The 11,448-nt window shown below is 36.0% G+C and overlaps 1 protein-coding gene across 1 annotated transcript in view; it reads right to left on the reverse strand.

Annotated features, from left to right (window-relative positions):
• LOC136864750 (uncharacterized) overlaps nt 1-2,995 on the reverse strand; it is a 58,447-nt gene extending 55,452 nt beyond the window's left edge. Inside the window, exon 1 of the mRNA XM_067142108.2 lies at nt 2,894-2,995. Within this exon, the coding sequence (XP_066998209.1) occupies nt 2,894-2,920 (27 nt within the window). The 5' untranslated portion in view covers nt 2,921-2,995. The remainder of the gene's footprint in view (nt 1-2,893) is intronic.
• Nucleotides 2,996-11,448: the final 8,453 nt, after the last annotated feature.

The following is an 11,448-nucleotide window of genomic DNA, read 5'->3' on the forward strand; positions in this document are numbered from 1 at the left end:
AAGGACTGAGAGGTTGGACATCAGCTACTGCTTGGATCTGTGGAAGTACTAGAACTAACAATGAGATAGCAAAGCAAAGTCACCTCCGTACAGGCCATGAAGGCCCTTGGAGGAGTGGAAGGTAAAGGCTTCCACCATTGTTAACCTCGGCACGTGATGGGGTGGAGTGGTTAGCTCTACGCCCAGCCACCTTTTCCCCCAGGAATTAACCTGGTACTCATTTTTGGTGTAGGCTGAGTGAACCTCAGGGCCATATGCACCTCCGGAAGTGGAAATCTCATTTCTTAAATTTTACGAGTTCCTGACGGGGATTCGAACCCACGTCCTTCCAGGCGAACCGAGCACGCCTTTACCGCCTCGGCCAGGCAGCCCCCCCTAACAATGAGATAGCTACAACTATTTATCCTTTCCTTACTTACCCCACCTAGCAGTGACCTAGCATATAAAAATCTTAAGAACCTCTCTTCTCTCCCTCATTGATGAAGATTGTACAGAAAATTTTGGACCAAAAATGTACTTTTCTTCCGTGTGTTTGCCATCAGTCATGTTCTAATCAGGTAATTCACTACTCTCATGTTTCCTCAACTTGTATTCTTCAGCTATTATTCTTACTGAAGTATTTGTGGACCAATAAATTATTCTACAATTAGCTTTTGGTGCAGCTTGATTGCCAACACAAATGTATCTGATAGCATGCAATAAATATCCTTGATACCATAATCTCTCAATAAGGACAAGATCTTATCCCTTGTTAATCTGTAATTTGCTTCCTCAGGGTCTACAAGACATTAAAATAACTAGCTATTACTCTCGTAGCTTTTCTGTAAGACTTGGCACATTTTGAAATAGTTCTGTCAGCCATTTTATGATCTAATACCAACTTAATCTCTGCCAGTGATCACACTATCTTTCAGGTTGCTTGTGAACACTTTGGTTGGAGTACTGAACACAGAAATATGCAAAAAGCTATTGCACTCTTTCCTCTTCCCTTGCTTGTATATTGATTAAATTACCAGTTTTCTCTGCTTATTCTCCAAAATGTTTTTGTAATGTTCTGATATCCATATGATTTCTTGAAGAATATCATCCTAGTAGTGGCTGTGGTAGTCCGACTCGTTGGCTGAATGGTCAGCGTACTGGCCTTCGGTTCAGAGGGTCCCGGGTTCGATTCCCGGCCGGGTCGGGGATTTTAACCTTCATTGGTTAATTCCAGTGGCCCGGGGGCTGGATGTTTGTGCTGTCCCCAACATCCCTGCAACTCACACACCACACATAACACTATCCTCCACCACAATAACACGCAGTTACCTACACATGGTAGATGCCGCCCACCCTCATCGGAGGGTCTGCCTTACAAGGGCTGCACTCGGCTAGAAATAGCCACACGAAATTATTATTATTATTAGTGGCTGTGGTAAATGGAATAAACAGATTTTTTTTCTTTCCAATTTGCTTTAAGCCGCACTGACACAGATAGGTCTTATGGTAACAGTGGGATAGGAAAGGCCTAGGAGTGGGAAGGAATTGGCCGTAGCCTCAATTAAGGTACAGCTCCAGCATTTGCCTGATGTGAAAATGGGAAACCACGGAAAACCATCTTCAGGGCTGCCAACAGTGGGGTTCAAACCCACTATCTCCCAGATGCAAGGTCACAGCTGCGCACCCCTAACCGCACAGCCAACTCGCCCAGTAACAGTATTTTTAAAATGAAATATTCTCTCTTTTACTAGGACCTATATCCAAACCCTATGATTAGCATCTCATCCCTGTATTGACACTGCAATTTACTTACCATTGATAATAATAATAATGTTTTTGTTTTTACGTCCCACAAACTACTTTTTAACGTTTTTTGGAGACGCCAAAGTGCTGTAATTTTGTTCCGCAGGAGTTCTTTTACATGCCAGTAAATCTACTGACACGAGGCAGACGCATTTGAGCACCTTCAAATGCCACAGGACTGAGTCAGGATTGAACCTGCCAAATTGGGGTCTGAAGGCCAGCGCCTCAACCGTCTGAGCCACTCAGCCTGGCTACTTACCATTGGGAACACTTTAGTTATGATTTAATTTCTATCGTAAGTCTTATCTCATTGGATTCTGAGATTTAATCCCAGAAAATTTTCCAGTTTTTATCCAAAAATTCCTTTTATCAATTTAGTGTTTCATTCCAGCCTGCATTAAATTCACCTAACTAATCCATATCATTCATTTACTAGTAATAAAAAATATATACATAATACCCTAGCTACGAAAAAAATTAAGGATGATCCTTCTATCATATTCCATATTTCCTAGAGGGATTTTATTATTGTTTTAATTGAGACAACAGTCTGCTATTTCTGTGTGAAACCATTCTTCAGTTTGCCTAAACACTGGGATATGTTTTCTTTTTTGCTTTTATTATCCCTGTTTGCAGAATTGTCTTTGGCAAAATTTCCTTTGTTATAGTCAAAGCCATTTCTTTTCAAATTTGACTTGGTTAATTTATAACTATTAAATCTTCAGTCTGTCAATACTAATTTATAAATAAATAAAATTTAGAAAATACCTGATAAAGAAAACATATAATAACAGATTAAGTTAATTAAGTTGTTTCTTTTTCAGGTATAATCTGTTGTTATATGTTTTCTTCATCAGAAGGTATTTTCTACTTTTATAAAGAATTTAATTTCAATAAACTGATGAACCTAACAGTTATAAATTGTTTTTCCATTAACCTGGATCCGCCCAAGATTGAATTTTTTGAGAATAAAATTGTAACTTTTAGCGTTGGATACAGTGCGCGCGGTTACAATAATAAGAGTCCAAGAAGACTGTGTAGTTTGCCGTGCCATATATGGCACGCTGGGCGGATTCAGGTTAAGATATTTGTAATAAAATGCAAAACTTACCACAAGAAGAAGAAAGAGCTTGAGCATTTTGATTAATAAGACATCTAAATGCACAGGTAAATTCTGTGGGAAGTGAAGTAATTAATGAAAATGTTATCTCTTATCTATCCTTTCTTGTGAAGTGGTAGATATGGCAGCCAAGATAAAAAGTTGTACAAAGATCACACAGGTCAACAGTAGTATCCTCAATTGGAGATGTTTATCTGATGAATAGGGCTCATTCTCAATGAATGAAAACAAACACCCCTCTTCCATCATGTGTGCCTGTGTGCCTGTGTAACTCTCTTGAAAGAAACCAGAGTTGCATCATTTTGCTTTGAAAAGGGAATTTTTAATATGCCAATACATCTACCGTCAGAGGTCTCTCACGTTGAAGTAGTCATAAATACCAATTAACTGCTCTGGGATTAGAACTGGTGACCTTGAGTGAAGGAGGCGAGTGTCTATGTTGAGTGTATTAGAATAATTCTTTTTGCAAGATAATCCAAGTGACATTAGTGATAGCTGATGCTGGTGGGTGCGTAGTTAACCCATTGGATCCATAACCCCAAGATTGCGGGTTCAATCCCAGTCGAGGTCGGTGGTGTTTGCATGGTGGCAAAAAGAAATAACATGCTATGTCATACATTGTAAAAAAGCAGTAGGTCGTTCCCATGTGGCAAACTTTAATTCAGCAATGCACCAACATTCATGCTCTGGTTTCTGCTCCCACGTGTTGCCACTGTGGCTGTTCCTGCATTAGATGTCAGCTAGGAAAATGTGCAAAAAAGAGGACACTTTGAACATTATCCGCGTGAGTTGCTAATGTCAAACAGGTAATGTGTCATTTTGAAACATCCTTTCAGGGTGTACATTTATAGGACATTTTCCTCTTGTATTGCTGTGAGGCACCCTACCGTAAAACCGGACTAAGTCTGCACAAAGTACCGATACCAGCTTTGTGTGTTAATGTGTAATTTTGAACAATTATGTTCTTAAATAGCTATGAAAATAAAACTTACCCAACATATACAAATATAATGATTTAGTTTTAACATTATTCAGACAGGTGCATAGTAAAATTAAAACACAACTTTGAAAATATTGTGAATGAAGTTGATCTTGCAACTAAATTTTAATCATATTTTTCAGAGGTGATTTGTGGAATACTGATGAAATGAAATGGCGAATGGCTTTTAGTGCTGGGAAATGTCCGAGTACATGTTCGGCTCGCCAGGTGCAGGTCTTTTGATTTGACACCCGTAGGCGACCTGCACGTCATGATGAGGATGAAATGATGATGAAGACGACACACAACCAGCCCCCATGCCAGCAAAATTAACCAATGATGGTTAAAATTTCCGACCCTGTGACCAAAGGCCAGCACGCTAATCATTCAGCCGTGGAGCCGGACAGAATACTGATGCAAAATAGGTTATGCCATGTCCTTTGTGGCCCCTCAAAAGACATTCTTTACTCTGAACCATCAGAAAGATAACTTATTTGTCTACAAGCCTGACCAGTTCTACATCGATGGAATTTCAGAATATGGACTGAAGTCTTGGGAGAAAAATGGTAGATACTTTGATGATTAAAGATGTTTTCTTAAATGCATATTTCTTTCTAAGAATATCCTCTGAACACTCTGACCACTCAATACCCTGAAAACCTTCGATATTCTCTGTTATCAGTCTGAACATGATGATAAACACAGTTAAAAGTCAGGTTGTGAGTTTCACTATTAGAAAAAGTCCTCTCAGTTTTAATTACTGCATTGATGGGGTGAAAATTCCTTATGGGGATCACTGTAAGTACCTAGATATTAGTATAAGGAAAGCTCTTAATTGGGGTAATCATATGAATGGGATTGTAAATAAAGGGTACAGATCGAAACAGAGATGTTAACATCTCTTCAACATGTACTACATGTACGTAACACGACCTAAAACGTTTAAAGTCTGTTTCGATTACAATGCGGTCGTGAAAATTCAATATTCAAAGGGTACAGATCTCTGCACATGATTATGAGGGTATTTACGGGTTGTAGTAAGGATGTAAAGGAGAGGGCATATGGATCCCAACTAGAGTATGGTTCCAGTGTATGGGACCCTCACCAGGATTACTTGATACAAGAACTGGAAAAAATCCGAAGAAAAGAAGCTCGATTTGTTCTGGGTTATTTCCAACAAAAGAGTAGCGTTACAAAAATTTTGCAGAGTTTGGGCTAGGAGGACTTGGGAGAAAGGAGACGAGCTGCTCAACTACGTGGTATGTTACAAGTAATTAATCTCATTATTGTGACCGTATTGAAGCTTAGTATATTAAAAGTTACAAATAGTTTATTAATAACCACCTGTTCAATACAATACAATCCATATAATTAGGATACAATTACTACATATTGTTTATTATGGGACATGTTTCGCTTGACATGGCAAGCATCTTCAGCCATTAAACACACTAAGTTATTTACAATATTATTACAAACTATTAGACTTTAAGGGATAGTCTTATACATAACATCTGACTCAGAGTATTTAATGACTGAAGATGCTTGCCAAGTCAAGCAAAACATGTCCCATATTAAACAATATGTAATAATTGTATCCTAATTATACAGATTGTACTGTATTGAACAGCTGGTTATTAATAAACTATTTGTAACTTTTAATATACGTGGTCTGTTCCGAGCTCTCAGTGGAGAGATGGCATGGAATGACATTAGTAGACGAATAAGTTTGAGTGGTGTTTTAAAAGTAGGAAAGATCACAATATGAAGATAAAGTTGGAATTCAAGAGAACAAATTGGGGCAAATATTAGTTTATAGGTACAGGAGTTAGGGATTGGAATAATTTACCAAGGGAGATGTTCAATAAATTTCCAAATTCTTTGCAATCATTTAAGAAAAGGCTAGGAAAGCAACAGATAGGGAATCTGCCACCTGGGCGACTGACCTAAATACAGATCAATGTTAATTGACTGACTGAACATCTAATAGGAAAAACAATTTTTTTTTTTTTCTTCCAAGAAAGCAAAGATGTTATGAAACTACCGTACATCTCATCCTGGTATATAAGGGGAGTATTAAACAGACTCATGACAGCACAATAACCTGACATAAATGCCTAAAAGGATGTGTCCTGCTGCCTAGTAATTCGATATTAGATGTACAAATGTAATTAAAATATATTTCATTAGCAAATGTGTTAAAAAATAAATTTAAAATATAGAGGTTAATCTTGTCATAAGCCACAAGATGTAGTTTCATGTAAAATCTGAAACAAAGGAAAGCGATTTTCTATTTTAAAATACCATGGCCGAGACATCATCCTAGTAAGAGACGATAAAGAGGAGATTGATCACTGAGCGATATGGCCCTGGAATCATTTTCAGAAGAATTTATTTATTTTGCTATTTGGTTTTAACAGTGGTGAAGTTAGGACTCATGGTCCTCTTTTACACTTAACCACATTTTTGTATGGTATAAAATGATGAAAAATATGAAATATAAAAATCTCATTTGAATAGTTAGACAAAATACATGCAACATACAAAACACTTTAAACTAACATGTATAGCTGTGAAGAAAAAAGTGGCTGCACTTGAACAGTGAATACATTCTACATTACACTTTGGATCCGAGTGGTGTTACAAATTGCATATGCTTGCACTGTGAACAGTGTTTAAGAAGGAGTCATTTAATATCTGCTTCACGTTGAACAGTGGTAAAGTGCTCGCTTAATGATTTGAAGGTTCTGCGTTCAAGCCTTGTTCAAATTATCATTTTTATTGCTTTATTGTTCTTTAGCGATATCTATATATATAAAATAGCTTGTCCTGACTGACTCACTGATTCATCATTGCCGAGCCAATACTACTGGACATACAGGAATAAAATTTTGAGGATACATTTATATTACAATGTAGGTGCTCACTAAGCGAGGATTTTTGGATATTCCGTTGCTAAGGGGGTGAAAAGGGGTTGAATTTTTAAAATGAGTATATCTATATCTCAAAAATTTAAAAGTTTACAGATGTAAAAATTGGTATTTAGATTCTCCATTAAAAATAAAGAAACACGTATTTTTGTGTTTTCGGAAAATCCCACTAGGAGGGGTGAAAAAGTTTAAAAAATGGGTTGAATGTCTTTAATGCGGATACGTATATCTCAGAAACAGATATTACAGACCTGAAAATTTGTATTGAGAATCACCTTTAAAAATAAAGAAATACAAATTTTTTTGTTTTTGGAAAATCCAATTAATGGGGGTTAAACAGGAGTGACAAATGGGGTGAATTTTTAGAAACTTTTAAAATTAGTGTATCTATATGTCAAAACTTTAAAAGTTTACAGACGTAAAATTTGGTATTAAGAATCTCCTTTAAAAATAAAACACATATTTTTTGTTGCTAAGGGTGTGAAAAGGGGGGGGGGGGGGGTGTGTGAAATTTTGTATGAGGATATCTATATCTCAAAAATTTAAAAGTTTACAGATGTAAAACTTTGTATTTAAAAATAAGGAAACAAGTGTTTTTTGTTTTCGCAAAATCCCATTAAGGGGGTTGAAAAAAGGGGAAAAATTGGTTGAATACCTTTTATGAGGATACTTACATCTCAAAAACTGAAGATGTTATAGACATGAAAATTGGTATTTGGAATCTCCTTTAAAAATAAAGAAATACATATTATTCTGTTTTTGAAGAATCCAATGAATAGGGAGTGAACGGGTGTGACAAACGGGGTGGAAATTAAAAAAATTATATCTAGGACTACAATATATCTCAGACACTTAACATGTTACAGACTTGAAAACTGGTCTCCTGTACAAATAAAGAGACTACATAATTTTTTTTGGAAAATCCCCTTAAGGGGAACAAAAAAGGGGATGAATTTTTAGAATGAGAATATCTAAAGTATATCTTAAAAACATAACTTGTTACAGAATTGAAAATGGGTATATTTAATCCCTTTCAAAAATAAGAAACACGTATTTTTTGTTTTCGGAAAAAAACACTTGGGCGAGGGGGAGGGGCAGGAAAAAGGACTGAAAAGTGGGTTGAATTCTTTGTATTAGGATACTGATATCTCAAAAACCGAAGACGTTACAGACGTAAAAATTGGTGATTGGAATCTCATAAAGAAATGCATATTTTTTGTTTTCGGAAAATCCACTTAGGCGAGGGTGTAAAAATTGAAAAATTAGTTAAATTATTTTCATGAGTCTACTTATCTCTAAAAAAACTATAGATGTTGCAGACATGAAAATTGGTGTTTGGAATCCCCTTTAAAAGTAAAGTAACACATATTCCTTTGATTTCGGAAAATCCAATTAAGGAGAATTGAAAAATGTATTGAATTATTTGTATGAAGATACTTATACCTTATGAAAACGAATGTTGATACAGACGTGAAAATTGGTATATGGAATCTCCTTTAAAATAAAGAAAAACTCACTTTAGGGGGAAAATAAACTAGGGAGGGGGGGAGAGGGTGAAAAGGAATTGAATTCCTTTTATGAGGACAAATATCTAGAAAACTGAAGATGTTACAATCGTGATAATTGGTATTTAGAAGCTCCTTTATAAGTAAACTTTTTTTTTTTTTTTTTCGGGAAATTCACTTAAGGAGGGAGGGTGAAAGGAAGTGAAAAACTTGAATTCTTTTAATGTGGATACTTGTGTCTCAAAAACTGATGGTTACAGACGTGAAAATTCGTGTTTGGAATCTCCTTTAAAAATACAGAAATACGCATTTTGGGGGGAGAATCAACTTTGCGGGAGTGAGATGAAAAAGGAGTTTAATTTTTTTTTTGTGAGGATACTTATATCTCAGAAAAAAAAAAAGAAAAAAAAAAGATGTTACAAACTTGAAAATTGGTATTCGGAATCTCCTTTAAAAATAAAGAAACACGTTTTCTTTTGTTTTCGGAAATCGACTTACAGGGGGGATGAATTGAAATATTCGTTGAATTATTTGTATGAGGATACTTATATCTCTAAATGATGAAGATGTTACAGACGTGAAACTTGGTATTTGGAATCTCCTTTAAAAATAAACACGTATATTTTTGTTTTCGGAAAATAGACTTGTGGGGGGGGGTGAAAGTAAGTAAGGAAAGAGTTGAATTCTGTTTAATAGGATACTTATATCTCAGAAACTGAAGATGTTACAGACGTGAAAATTGGTACCGTATTTTGAATCTCCTTTAAGAATTAAATACACGTATTTTGTTTTCAGAAAATCCACTTAAGGGGTTGAAAAGAATTGAAAAAGTGGGTGAATTTTAAAAATGAGTACCGATATATCTGCAGTATATGTCAAAAACTTAACATTTTACAGACATGAAATTTGGTATTTGGAAAGCCCTTTAAAAATACAGGAACACGTACTTTTTGTTTTCGGAAAAGGCACTTAATGGAGGGTAAAAAAGTTAATATTTTTTTATGAGGATGCATATATCTCACAAACTGACGATGTTACAGACGCAAAAATTAGTATTTAGAATCTCCTTTAAAAGTAAAGGAACATGTGTTTCTTTTTGTTTTCGGAAAATGCGAAGGACTGATAAAGAGGTTAATTTTGCTTATGGGGATTCTTATAGCCTATCTCAAAAATTGAAGATGTTACGATGTGGAGATAGATATTTGGAATCTCCTTTAAAAATAAGCATTTTTTTTTCGATTTGAGAGAAGACTGTTTCTCATATGTACAGTTCTATGTTGCATGGTCATCCTAGCCCTAAAAGGCAATAACACAAACATGGTTTACAAGGAGTTTGCGGGGTAGATGAAACTCAGTTTGTCGGTGAACGTTTATACATTAGGGATTTTCAGATAATGTCTTAGTACAGTACCAAGGAACGATTACTTTTATTATTTTATGAAATCCACGTGAGCGAAGCCGCAGGTAACTGCTAGTAAACAATATAAATGTTAGGTGTGGAACAATACAGCTGCATAATATTAGTGTTAGTCTCTTCTTGTGGTATTACATATACTATCCTGTAATGAAATAAAATGATGCATGCACTTGTAGATGTGCAGTTGAAGACCGAGCGAGTTGGCCATGCGGGAGATAGTGGGTTCGAACTCCACTGTTTGTAGCCCTGAAGATAGTTTTCTGTGGTTTCCCATTTTCACACGAGGCAAATTCTGGGGCTGTACCTTAATTAAGGCCACGGCCGCTTCCTTCCCACTCCTAGCCCTTTCCTATCCCATTGTCGCCATAAGACCTATCTGTGTCGGTGCAACATAAAGTAAATATTGCAAGAAATGAAATTCATCTTTTGGTTCCATATTGACTGTAGTATCTAATATAAAAATATTAAAATTTCCACCTTTTCAATACATTGTCAGTGTTCTCCCCAGAAATTTTTGTCAGCCGGGTGGCAGGAATAAGTAGCTGGGTGGGGGAATACTACTTCAAAAATGAGTGATATAATTTCAATAAATAAATTGTTTATTCCCCTCCGGTTGATATAGGTGGGACACATGCTTGGATTGACAATAATATCAGAGAGGTAAACATAAACTGAAAATTGTTTTCACTGTTATCACCAACAAGACAAAATAAGATATCTCTCTTTCTACCATTAAAAAATTGAAATTTACTTTTAGCATGACATTTTATATGTTGTTTCTTCTTTTCTTCTTTGAGGCCCAGTTGTCTGCAGCTCTTATATAATTGAATTCTGTTGAGTCTGGTCCCTCTAGTGAAATCAGCATCAAATTGTTGAGTGTGCTCTGCTTCATGCGATTCTTCAAAGAGATTTTAACTCTCTTCAAAGCCGAAAATCCCCTTTCACATTCAGCTGTGCTCACAGGTCTGGACAGTCCAATAGCAGCTAGTCTTGCTAAATTTGGAAAAGATTCCTGAAGCTAGCATATTGTTGCAAACTTCATCATTATTTGTTTAGGTCTTAATCCAATGTAGGACTCTCCTTGGAACATTTCTGATGCAACAGACCATTCCAGTTTTAGCGCTATTGTAATTTATGACTGGAGGGCTTCCCATTTTAGAGTAGAAATCAAGAAGCAACTCAGAAGCTTCATTCTGATCTTGACTTTTTGCATTAAACACTCTTGAAAAGCAGGAAATGATGGGCATATCTGAAAATCTGTGTTCTAGATGCTGGATAACAGTATCTATGTACTTGTTATAAATTGTTGTCTTGAAGGTCACAACATCGACATCTGAATAAGTGATGTGGAAGTCTGACCATTCACCAGCAAGATGGTGACAGAGACTATGAAAATGATTTCCTGGAGTCTCTTTCAATTGTAAGATGCTGAGTTTTGTGGCTTCTAAGATTGGTTCAATTTCTGTCAAGTCAATATCTTGCGTTTGCCAAGCTCTAGACAATGTGAATAGAAGAGGCAAGATATCTGAAAGCATCATAATTGCAGCTAAGAAATTGTATGTGTTCATGTACTTGCTTAAGCCTTCAGCTGTAATATCATTCCTTTCAGTGGCCTCTCTTTCAAGTGCAGCAACAACACTCACCACAGACCTTCTTAGAGACTGTACAGCAGAGTCATGAGACAATCATCTAGTATCACTGGCCAATTTTAGTTT

The sequence above is a fragment of the Anabrus simplex genome, chromosome 2 (assembly GCF_040414725.1).
Source record: "Anabrus simplex isolate iqAnaSimp1 chromosome 2, ASM4041472v1, whole genome shotgun sequence".
Lineage (NCBI taxonomy): Eukaryota > Metazoa > Arthropoda > Insecta > Orthoptera > Tettigoniidae > Anabrus > Anabrus simplex.